We start from the raw sequence: 13,016 nt of genomic DNA, 5'->3' as shown, positions 1-13,016 counted from the left end.
AAATGTTACGGAGATGGTGTTCGCGTAGTGCTCATGGTTTGATCTGCTTTCTTGAGTACTGTCCATATCAAAGACGTCATTTCACTAGTCTCTAATTATCATAGAGTCTTGCAGGACAGACAGCACCTGAATTTCTAATGTAAAAACTAAACAAACACTCTCCCCCCATCTTCTTTTTTTTATTTTTTTTATTTAAAGATGAAAAACAAAACCTTTGGGTCATCTTTGTACATAATAAAGAACCAAAAAAAGGCACAAACTCAAGTTTGGTTTGTTCTTGGGTTTGGCGGGGAGGGTCCTTTGCAGATCTCTTAACGTTTTGGGGGCAATAAGTTGCACTTAGAGTATGTTCACACTGACACCGGAGTGTAATTTCCAGCTCAGGTAGATGTACGTTTGCTAGCTGTGATCGAGCTAGCGTGCTAAAAATAGCAGTGTAGATACAGCCACATGGGTAGCAGGACAGGCTAGCCGCCCTGTGTACAATCCTGTCTGCAACCCTAAGTATATACTTGGGGTGGCAAACCTGTCCTGCCGCTTGTGCACCTATGGCTACACTGCTATGTTTAGCACCCCTGTTCAATCAGAGCTAGTGCAGTTATGTCTACCCAAGCTGGGAATTTCACCTCCAGCTCCAGTGTAGATGTTCTTTTAGGTACGATAATGATAGGTGCTTTGGGAGAAATGTGCACAAAGGTTTAGGGACATGCCTGGGAGGCACTGTGGCCTGTCGGGTTTGTCTTTAGCAGTGGAATCAAGTGACATTGGTTCTGGTCTTTAGGTCTGATGCTTCAATTTACTATAATTTTTGAGCACTTCTGAAGATAGCCATGTCCACTTACAAGCGCAGCCTAACATAGGTACCCATGGAACATGTGCATCCTCAGTGGTGTACATTGAGTGAGAGCGTTCTGTACAAGTCTTTAGCCAGCCACCACTCCCTCCTTCCATCTGGTGATACGTCTTATCCTATTTAATATTTTGTTAAATAGGAGTCTCTTTAACTACACACAATTTTAAAAATAAAGCATTAACAAAACCCCATGAAATTTCCAAAACAAGCTTTTTTTTAATTAAAGAAGTTGTTAACTAATAGCAGTGTAGTCACTTATCATATTTACAAAACCCTAGCACTTAAAGGATATAAATAGTTAAGGCCATAAATTATACACTGTCCACATAATAAACAAATAGATTGTTCTTGTCAAGTATAAAGAAATGCATATTTGATCTCAACCACAACAACCTTAACTCTGACCCAAAATACATTATATTCTTACACCCATAGTCTCAAACTATAAATACTAAACAAAAGCATTTTGAAAAAGAAATTATAAAAGTTTATATTTATACATTAATGTAGCACATTGAGTCTCAAATGCAAGTCAGCAAATACATGTATAATTTTACCAATTAATATTATACACTTTTTTATTAAACTACACATACAGCATTATTCTATTAATTTCAGAGAGCACATAAATATGATACTGAAAAATTGTCAGTTGATAAATATATTAACTGAATATTTTCCATTTGACAGTATCCCTAAAAGAAACATGTAGATATGAAAACAAATTAACAAAAATACGTTTTAAGAATAACTTATCAGAGTTAGAGCTATGTTATGATTAATATTTGGTAAGAACGTTTGTGGGCAGCATAAGCTTTATTACACTTGTCTTTAAATGGTTTGGTTTTGTGAATAATTTTATACATAACTCCAACGTTTTTCATGTAGAGAACCTTAACTTTTGTTATTGCAACTAGTTCATCTTATAACAACCCATTTCCATTAGTATCTGTAAATTATCCACTGTCTTGTGTGTGTATAACTTGTTTTAGCTTACAGGTATAAATTTATGTTAAGTTTAATTTAAGTTATGTATTTTAGATAGCTAATTTACAATTACTTGTGTTGTGGTTTTGGTGGGGATTTTTTTAATTAAATTTTATTTCCACAGATATTCCATCAGTGTTAGCTGGGACAGCTTTTAATGTAGACGAAGGAAATGGAGGCTTTGTGGTTCATTGGCTGAATAATAAAGAATTTAATTTTACATCCTCAATTGAAGTATTTCTGCAGCATCTAAGAAAACTTGCTGAACAACAACCAGAACAAGATGATGCTGATGCTGATGGTGAAGAGGAGGAGGAGGAGGAAATGGAGGAGAAAGAGAGAGGCTTACATATGAAACTAGATCATGGTTGGTAATCCGGGTTATTATTTTATAATGTCTACATTAAAATTACTCTGGCAAACATAGTACATATATGATGTCACACATCACAAATATAGGCATTTATAGTTTAGGTTTCATGTGCTGTAGGCTGCAACCACTAGTGGGCACAATAATCTCTTGCATGAAAGGTTTAACAGTCTTTCTTTTGGAAGGTTGTGAAGACTCTCTCCATTTTTTATAGATTATAATGAAAACCTAGGTTTTATATTAAGGGGTTTATACTGAACATTATTGTATGTCTGTTTGCTTATCAGTGGTTGATTATTCTCTTACATTTAGATTCTCATTGAGATAATTATATATTTAACTTCAAGTATGCTTTTCTGTTAAAATGTCTGCTTGATATTAATGTATAATTATCTCTTTCCTTAGCCTAGAGAGAGTGGCATTTACACACAGTAATAAAAGGTTGCTAATTTTGGGTCATTCCTTTTACTATATGCAAAAGAGAAGATAAGTACAAATTATAGCCAAATGTGGCAGGCAAGCATAAATGGAAGGAAGTTGGTAGTGGTAACCAAGATATGAACTGAACTGCTTCACATTGGGTCATTGACCTGTGGCAGGCAAGCACAAATGGAAGGAAGTTAGTAGTGGTATCCAAAATCTGAACTGGACTGCTTCACATTGGGCCATTAGGGCCATCCCATCTAGTTTCTCAGAATCTCAGCTTTCATAAATAAAATACTAAGGCTATCCCCCATATAGTTCTGAAGACAATCTTGAAAATGTGAAGTGCAGTAATGTCTACCTGAGTGTGCAGATGCGCACAACCTGTAAGAGTATCTCTGGGAGGTGTGAACTGACCCATGTTAACACCACTGGCGTTAACTCCGATGCCCAGTGGCATTTCATATGTTAATATTGTTCATTGTTCCACCACTGATGTAATGGCACAAGATATGTGGAATGATTTTTGATAAATGGATATCCAGACTACTTAAGGGACAATTATACAAAGCCATGGCAAGATGGATCAGAGAGGTGGGCAACCAATGAGAGGCACTTGAGAAAACTTGAAGCCATGGAAATGAGATGTTTGAGGGCAGTGAGGGGGTGATGTTGCTGGACCAAATGCAGAATGATGTTATCAGAAGTGAGATGAAGGTTTGTGGTATCAGAGAGAAGCTGCAAGGCAGGAAGCTGAGATGGTTTAGACGTGTGAAGGATGAATGAAGGGAATTCTGTACAGGAGGCACTTGAGATTTAAGTTGTGGTCAGAGAAGGACAGCCAAGAAAATAGTGGATAGACTGTGTACAGCATGAGGGAGTGGATATGGAGTGAGCGTTGGACTGGCAAGCAAGCAAAAGACTGATCTAGTGACCTAACCCCAATTAGCTGGGAAAAGGGGAAGAAGAAGAAGGTTTCACCACTGTCAGAGAGGAGACTGAATTATGAATTTCTGCCTAATGTTCTGAAAGTAACATTTCATTTTGCTGCCATGAATGGATGATGCTTGAGAACACCACCACTTCTTCCCCTCATGGAGCTAAAAGGCCAGCTAGGAAAGGAACGAAGCCCAGCGGTTCATCTGAGCCCCACCAAGGGGGAGCGTCATCAACTTACCATTCCAGAGCGCCCCCTTGTTACCTTGGACAGCATTTCAGCAACTCTCTCGCCATCCTCTTCAAGACTTCAGTGGTCGGGTACCAGGGTGACTGGGCCCTCCAGCCACGCCACACTATAGTTACACCCCTTTGGGGGTTTCAGTGTCCAAAACAAATAGTGTCCAACAAAATAATGGCAATCAGCACAACGTCTTATACCCCTCCTAGACTCCTCTTCCAGAACAGTAGTGGCTCACAGGGCTTTTCCTGGAGTCCATCAGCAAAATTAAAACAAACAAACAACAAAATGAAATGAAAATACAATCTAAGCAACTTCTGCCCCTCCCAGTTAAGCTTTTAGTCAGTTTTCAGCCATGTCTATATGTATAGCAGTGTAGCTGTACTGATACATCTGCGCAGCTGCAGTGCGTGTGGTGTAGACACTCTATGCTAACGGGAGAATGAACTCTGTGAGTGGCAAAAGCTACATCAGTGGGAGAAGGTCTCCTGCCAACATAGCGCTATGCACACAAGTGCTTATGACAGCATAATTTATGTCACTCGGGGGTGGTTTATTCCCACCCCTGAGTGACAAAAATTATGCTGGCATAAGCCATAGTGTAGACATAGCCTTAGGTTCTCCCCAGTTCTCTGTCCTTCTGCAAAACACCAACCAACAGGGCTCCCTCCCAGGCATCTTGCCCCTTTTTCAAGGCCCACCACAGGAGCTAACTCTGCTCCTTAGCTTATCTCACAGTTCTTCATCTGCCTGGTTTTGTCAGGCCCTTCCTGCAGAGAGGTGACTCCAAACCACATCTCTCCTAAAGTCTCCCTTCCACCCAAATTGCACTGAACTCCTTCCTTTTAATTGCTTCCTGAGCCTGGCACAGCTGTTAGGTGTAACAAGGTGGGGCTAATAAGCTCTCAGGCTTCAGTTAACACCTTTTTGGCTAGTTTGGGGTTGATACACCCCATCACATGGAGCCAATTCTGTCAGACCCAGCAGTGCATGCAAGCCACACATCCCATTCAGACCAACCCACTCAAAGCTGCGAGGGTCAGTTGACTTCTTGGCTCTTCCATTTGCTGGAGGCCATATGCAGGCTCAGACAGACATCACTACATCAGTTATACACAGTTCACTTTTCCAGCTATTCTTTGCAACAATGAAGGCTTGAAACATTAAAAAAGAAAAAAAAAGAAAAAAACCTGCAATTCTGATGGCATCACATGACTCAGCTACCTGGGACCCTATGCAGATGACCTGGGTTTTAATATGGCCCTGTCTCTGGATCACTGAGGGGAAGCCAAGCCTGAGGAGCCCAGCAGAGAAGGCATAGCCATATTTTGAGTATCTGCACAATCTACTGTGAGAAGTATCTCATGTGGGCAGTATTTAGGCGAGTGCCTGTTTCTTTTTTCCAGTTCAAGTCCTGAACCGTTTCAAGCACATGACATTGTTTTCCCCAAGACAATGAAAGCCCTTACACTCAGGTTATGTACAGTTGAGGTTTTGCATAATATCTGGAGTATGGGGTTGAGATTAGGCACCACCCTTTAGACCCCAATGGCCACTGTCAAACCAGCAGATTTTCTAGTTGAAAAAATCTATCGTTTTTTTTTAATGCCGCTCAGAGTAGCATTAAATTGGGCTCTGCCATCTTTTGCCCCCCACTCTCACTCGGGAGCTGCCTGGTGCCCTGTCTTTAGGGTTGGCACAATCTGATTTTGCCTTTATATAATTTCAATGGATAATATCAATGTTTATTTTAAGTTTTTTTTTAGATTTTTATGAATTTACATTTTCACGGTTGTGGGAAAGTGTGTGTGTGTGTGTGTGTGCGCCAGAAAATTATTTCATGACAGTAGATGTTCAACACACAACAAAATACCAATAACACTATCTGGGACTGACATAGAAAAAGTCTGATATTTCACATATGCTGGCAGCACTGTAAGTACAACAGGTAGAACAGACAAAGACATTAAAGCCAGATGTGCCTTTATAACTCTAAAACCAATCTGGAAACAGAAATCTTGCCCTCCAAACTAAACTTCAGATATTTAATACCATTATAAACTCGATCTTACTATGTGGCACTGAAACTAGGAGATTTGACCTTGCTATCTAAACTTCAGATTTTCACAAACACCTATCTTAGACAAGTCCTCATTATCAGATGGCCAATAAAAATCACAAATGAAGAACTCTGGGGGAGGATGAAACAAACTGACAGGATAGGAAATTATGGAGTGAAAATGGAGATGTCCAGGGCATACATGGAGGAAAGACCTGAATAATATAATGAGACAGTCATTGGATTGCAACCCCCAGGGCAAGAGGCAACAAGGTAGATCAAAGATCACGTGGAAAGACACAATAGAAGCAGAATTGAAAGCTATTAAAATGATATGGGAAGAAGCTACAGGCATGTCTACACTACGATATTAGGTCGATTTTATAGAAGTCGAACTTCAGTAACCAATTTTATACAGTTGATTGTGTGTGTCACCACTAAGTGCATTAGGTCGGCAGAGTGTGTCCTCAATACTGTGGCTAGCATCGACTCACGGAGTGGTGCACTGTGGGTAGCTATCCCACAGTCCCTGCTGCCCATTGGACTGGGTTAAGCTCCCAATGCCTGATGGGGCAAAAACATTGTCGCGGGTGGTTTTGGGTATATGTCGTCAGTCTCCTCCCTCCTTGAAAGCAATGGCAAACAATCATTTTGCGCCTTTTTTCCTGCGTTATCCATGCAGACATCATAGCACAGCAAGCATGGAGCCCGCTCAGCTGCACACTGCTTTCGTGAGCATTGTAAACACCTCACGCATTATCCTGCAGTATGTGCAGAGCCTAGCTAGGAGTCGCCAGCATGAGGAAGATTGTGAGGAGGACATGGACACAGACGTTCCTGAAAGCACGGGATGTGGCAATTGGGATATCAGGGTAGCATTGGGGCATGTTGATACAGTGGAACGCCAATTCTGGGCCCGGCAAACAAGCACAGACTGGTGGGACCACATAGTGTTGCAGGTATGGCATGATTCCCAGGGGCTGTGAAACTTTTGCATGCGTGAGGCCACTTTCATGGAACTTTGTGAGTTGCTTTCCCCCTCCCTGAAGTGCAGGAATACCAAGATGAGACCTGCCCTGACAGTTGAGAAGCGAGTGGCAATAGCCCTGTGGAAGCTTGCAATGCCTGACTGTTACCGATCAGTTGGTAATCAATTCGGAGTGGGCAAATCTGCCGTGGGGGCTGCTATGATCCAAGTAGCCAGGGCAAGCAATACCCTTCTGCTAAGAAGGGTCGTGACTCTGGGGAAATGTGCAGGTCATAGTGGATGGCTTTGCTGCAATGGGGTTCTCTAACTTTGGTGGGGATGATAGACTGAACGTATATCCCTATCTTGGCACTGGACCACCTTGCCAAAGAGTACATAATCTGCAAAGGGTACTTCTCAATTGTGTTGCAAGCACTGGTGGATCACAAGGACTGTTTCACCGACATCAACATGGGATGGTTGGGAAAGGTGCAAGACACTCGCATCTTTCGGAACTCCGGGCTGTTTGGAAAGCTGCAAGAAGGAACTTTCTTCCCAGACCAGAAAATTACCGTTGGGTATGTTGAAATGCCAATAGTTATCCTTGGGGACCCAGCCTACCCCTTGCTCCCATGGCTCATGAAGCCATACACTGGCAGCCTGGACAGCAGTAAGGAGCAGTTCAACTATAGGCTGAGCAAGTGCAGAATGGTGGTAGAATGTGCCTTTGGATGTTTAAAGGGGCGCTGTCACAGTTTGCTGAGTAGGTTAGACCACAACGAAAGCAATATTCCCATTGTTATTGCTGCTTGCTGTGTGCTCCATAATATCTGTGAGAGTAAGGGGGAGACATTTATGGCGGGGTGGGAGGTTGAGGCAGGTCTCCTGGCGGCCAATTTTGAACAGCCAGACACCAGGGAAATTAGAAGAGCACACGGAGGCATGCTGCGCATCAGAGAGGCTTTGAAAAACAGTTTCATGACTGACCAGGCTACGGTGTGACAGTTGTATGTGTTTGTCCTTGATGCAAAGCCACCCTCCTTGGTGAATGTACTTCCCTGTAAGCCAATCCTCCTCCCCCCTTCGACCACAGCTGGCACAGGAAATAAAGTCCCTATTGTTCTGAATCCATTCATTCTTTATTTATTAAAAAATACTTGAGATCACTGACAACACTGACTAGTAAAAGGAAGCCCGGGTGTACAAAGGGTTTGATAACGGGTGGGGTGGGGGAGGAGGGAAGGACAAGACCACATTGCTTATTGTAGCCACACCACAAATCAAAGCTGTGTGAATGACAGCCTTCTGTTGCTTGGGCCATCCCCTGGAGTTGAGTGGCAGGGTGCCCAGAGCCTCCACCCCCCCCCCCCCCCGCGTTCTTGGGCATCTGGGTGAGGAGGACAGGTGGTTACACGGTGGCTGCAGCAGTGGTCTGTACTCTAGTTGCCTTTCCTGCAGCTTCACCAGATGCCTCATCATGTCCGTTTGCTCTCCCATTAGCCTCAGCATCTCCTCCTGCGTGTTGTGATCACGCTCACTGTATGCCTCTGCCACCGAATGCCTCCATGCATTCAGCTGTCCCCTATCAGTGCGGAAGGATTGTGTGAGCTCTGAAAACATGTCATCACAATTGTGTTTTTTTTCACCTTCTAATCTGCGATAACCTCAGGGAGTTGATGCGGGGAGCATAGAAGCATTTTCAGCTGCAGGGGGGAAAAAAAGGAGAGTAGACTTTTAAGAAGATACATTTCTGAGAACAAAAGGGAGACTCTTTCACAGTGAATCAAGCAATTCACAGCAGACAACACGTGTTTTAGGTACAAGGTTGATTTTGCCTTTTTATATTGAGCGCCTACTGGTATGGTGACACATTATACATGGCTGGTCAACAGAATTTGGTTTGCAGGCATCCCTGGTGTAGCCTCTATGCACCATGCCCTGTGCGATTTTAGCAAATATATCAGCATTTCTTCTGAGGATCGGAGTTCTGCATGCACAGATTCTTCTCCCTATACTGCAGTCAGATCCAGTGTCTCCTATTCGCTCCATGCTGGAGCTCATTTGCGATTCTGGGACTGCATGGTCACCTGTTCTGCTGAGCTCGCCATGCTGACCAAACAGGAAATGAAATTCAAAAGTTCCCGGTGCTTTTCCTGTGTACCTGGCTAGTGCATCAGAGTTGAAAGTGCTGTCCAGAGTGGTCACATTGGAGCTCCGTCAAATTGCACAGCGCTGCATCTACACTACCCCAAATTAGATCCAGGAAGGTCGATGTTAGCGCTACTCCCCTCGTCGGGGAGAAGTACAGCGGTCAATTTTAAGGGCCCTTTAGGTCGGCGGAACGGGGTTGGTTGTGTAGACGCATTCATTATAAAATTGACCTAACGCGGCTCGTTTCGACCTAACCTCGTAGTGTAGACCAGGCCTAAGACTGCAGCAGGAGACCGGCAAAAGGTGGAAGGCTGTGGTGAAGACCTTATGTTCCACATGGAATAGAGGCATGAGAAAGAGGTTGAGATTCAAAAAATTAAAGCTACCTAAATGGTGTCACTCTTCTAGGTCTGTTAATGCTAGTGTTACAACATGTTTTATGCACATTAAGGTTGGACTCTCATAAGTTCTCAAACAGCATTTTTCTTACTTTGCCTATCGAAATTTCTGTTAGTTTCAGTGGAAATATTTTTTTCATTGGTTTGGGGCGGGGAGAGAATGGTAAAATTGAGATTTCCTGACATTTACCAATTAAAGTCTTTAGACTTCTTATGCTTTTTATCACTATTCTAAATGAATGAAGGCTGCACTGTGCGTCTATGCTGTAGTTAACTTAGATACATAATAAGAAAGTGTATTTTATCAGGTGCACTGTGAATTAAGGAAGGAGCCATTATTAGTTTGGTCAGCACCTTTAATTTAGTTGTCTGGTGCTACTTCCATTTATTTAAAAATTCAAAAAAAAGTATCTTTTTTTTAGCTGCACAAGCTAAAGGGGAAAAATCACCTGGCAAACTCTAAAAACCAAAAATCTTTGTTTCAAAAACCAAGTAAGGTTAATTCATGACAGCAGCCTGACCTATCACGTCATTTATAAAACCCAGGTCCTTTCACGCAAGGAAATAAGTAGTTAAGGGCATCACAATTCTTACTGTATGCACACAATTCCTTTTCCCTATCAACGGTAAAATACTGCACATTTCATCACAATCATCTTATCTGAAAGGGTCATATTAATTTGGGACCTCTGTGTGTGTGGGTTTTGTAGATGATGATTTTTCATTAGTGCCTAGGAAACTCAGTCATAAACCATTACCCTGTTGTGCTAGGCATTGTACAAGCAAAGAACAAAAAGACAGTTTCTACTCCCAAAAGGCTTGCACTGTGATAAACATTGTTATTTAGCACCTTAATTGATTTTTTTTAATAAAGTTTTTTGTTTTGTTTATAAATTATGGCAAGGAAATTTCTGCTGTAGTATAAGACAGTTTGTGTTTATCTGTTTCAGAATTATCTATAGATAGAGAATCTGAGACAGGAACAGGTACAGGCTCTTCAGAACATGAAGATGGAGACAGAGAGGGGAGCCCCAAAACATCTCCATCAGCCAGCCCATGTATGCCACTTCCTACAGTTTTGTTAGATCGGAAAATTGAAATGCTTCTTACTGAATGGAACAGGAATCCAGACATGCTTTTTACTATCCACCCCATTGATGGTACCTTTTTAGTGTGGCATGTGAAATATTTGGATGAGTACAATCCAGGAATCTTTAGACAAGTTCAGGTACAGTACTGGAAAACTTAATTATTTCTTATTTTAACAGATATTCACAGTACACTTGTTATTGAAACATATGTAAATATGTTTAATCTTAAAACAAATGTAATCTAAAACAGCAAAAACATATTAACGTTTATGGTGGGCTTGTGTTTAAAATGTTATATTTTAACTAAACTTTTCATCATTTTGTGCCCTTTTTTTTTTTTTTCCCCCCTAGGTTTCATTTTCTTCTCGGATTCCTGTTGCATTTCCATCAGGAGATGCCAGCTCCCTTAGTAAAAACATCATGATGTATGCTTGCACTACCTCTACAAAAGATGTCAGTAGCGCTGTGCATCAGAAGACAACTAACATTCCAGATAGCACTCTAGGAATTAATGGACCAAGCTCTTCCCAGGGTAGCCCAAATGTGAATATAATGGCTCCTATCGTAATGATGGTTTCCAAACATATAGATGGATCCCTAAACCAGTGGGCAGTTACTTTTGCTGATAAATCTGCTTTTACCACTGTGCTTACTGTATCACATAAATTTAGGTACTGTGGTCACCGATTTCATCTCAATGACCTGGCTTGCCATTCTGTTTTACCTTTGTTATTAACATCTTCTCATCATAATGCTCTGTTAACTCCCGAATCAGATCATCCATGGGACTCTGATAGATTAAGCAAAATAATGGATCCTGTTAAACATTTAAAAGGTTCTTCTAGGCATCATCTTAGAAATGCAGCAACTTGTACATTCCATGACCCAAATGCAATCTACAGTGAGCTGATTCTGTGGCGTGTAGACCCCATTGGACCTTTGTCATACACTGGAGGAGTATCTGAATTGGCTCGAATTAACTCGCTTCACACTTCTGCCTTCTCTAATGTGGCCTGGCTTCCAACTCTTATTCCCAGCTATTGTCTCGGTGAGTGTGTTGTACTTTTTTTTTACATAACAATGAAATGTAATCTGTTTGAAACAAATATTTATAATTTATTTTAGTAGTGTATACTAATTATTTCATTATTCTAGGCATTATCTGTTTCATTATACATTATATAATTTCATTATCCTTCCTTGTTTTTTCCAAGAAACTCCCATTGCTTTGAACACATCATTAAATTAAAACAAATTTTTTTGGTTAATTGTTTGACTTGTATTATTGAAGCATATCTTGTACTAAAATACGAAACTTAAAATGTTGTATAGATAGTAACACATTGTTAGAACAGTTGATGTAATATCTCCCACTGTCCTTTGGAAAAAGGTTATCTTTATTGTGAACTAACTCAAAACTTCGGGCTTTGAGTGGAATGAATTCATGAAAGAGATGAGACCTGATCTGTCCAGCTTCTGGGAGCTTCCTTCAAAGTGCTGACTTCAACTAACCTATTAGGGAAGAAAAATAATGCTAACTTTTTTTGATTTAAGAACATAGTTGCAAAATTGATTTACTATATACTCCAGCAATCAGTTTGTTTTAAATCATCACTTTTATAATATATAGGTATGGATAAGATTTTTGTCATGGTAAAATTATGCATAATTCATGGCACAGCCAAGGTAAAATATAGATAATTTCACAATGTGGTCACAGCAACAAAAAATTGTCAGCTACCACGCATTAACAGCTTGTTCTTTTGCTTTGATCTAGTCGCATTTTAAAGAGAACTAGATCAAAGCAAAATAACAAACTGTTAACATGCACAGGGTCCTCACAAAGGATTTGTTGGATTTGATCAGCTGCTGTGCATTAACAGTTAATTAGTTTGCTTAGATATAGCCCTCTGACATGGGACTAGATCAAAGCAAACTAACAAACTATGAATGTGCGGTGGCAGGGTCCATATAAATGGCAAAATGTCTCTGACAGTGGTGACATCTTTGTCATAATTGTATCCTTCTATATAGGGAATATTTTTAAACTGAGACTTTAAACCTGCTCAACCTTTCCATAAACTACTTAATTTCCTCCATGTTGGGACCTTTCATATATAACAGACTTCTTTACACCTTTTTCTGTTTTGAAGAAGCCTGTTTCTAAAGCTGAATAAGTTTTAATAATCAGGTACATTGACTTTTTAATGCTGAAGACATAAGGTTTTAGAGGGGGCAGAGGATTGATGTTGAGGGCAGGGGACACCACTATAGTAGGTCATAGTTTTATGCTATGACACTAGAACATCAGGTTTAATAAATTCTTTAATTCTTGGATTTAATTTTAGTGTTTTCTAATATTACTGCCAAGAAAATCTTCCATATAAATATTTTTAAACCTTTTCAGTCACTCAATTTTTACCTTCCAAAATATAAACAACTTTACCATGCCATATCTGTAGTCTTTGCGTACTGTGCTGGAAAGTTTCATCTGCATAGCAAATGTATAGTATTTAACTATGTACTTATTAAATTCAATA

General features: G+C 40.7%; 1 protein-coding gene across 7 annotated transcripts in view; it reads left to right on the top strand.

Moving 5' to 3' along the window:
• The window catches only part of DMXL2 (Dmx like 2), a 119,754-nt gene that overhangs the window by 38,588 nt on the left and 68,150 nt on the right, over window positions 1-13,016 (top strand). For all 7 annotated transcript variants that reach the window (XM_065412499.1, XM_065412497.1, XM_065412495.1 and 4 more), the window contains exons 10-12: window positions 1,965-2,207; window positions 10,336-10,613; window positions 10,828-11,524. In XM_065412499.1, coding sequence (XP_065268571.1) covers window positions 1,965-2,207; window positions 10,336-10,613; window positions 10,828-11,524 — 1,218 coding nt within the window. The remainder of the gene's footprint in view (window positions 1-1,964; window positions 2,208-10,335; window positions 10,614-10,827; window positions 11,525-13,016) is intronic.

The sequence above is a fragment of the Emys orbicularis genome, chromosome 10, assembly GCF_028017835.1.
Source record: "Emys orbicularis isolate rEmyOrb1 chromosome 10, rEmyOrb1.hap1, whole genome shotgun sequence".
NCBI lineage: Eukaryota > Metazoa > Chordata > Testudines > Emydidae > Emys > Emys orbicularis.
The sequence above is the reverse complement of the archived record's forward strand: the minus strand, read 5'-3'. Positions and strand labels throughout refer to the sequence as shown.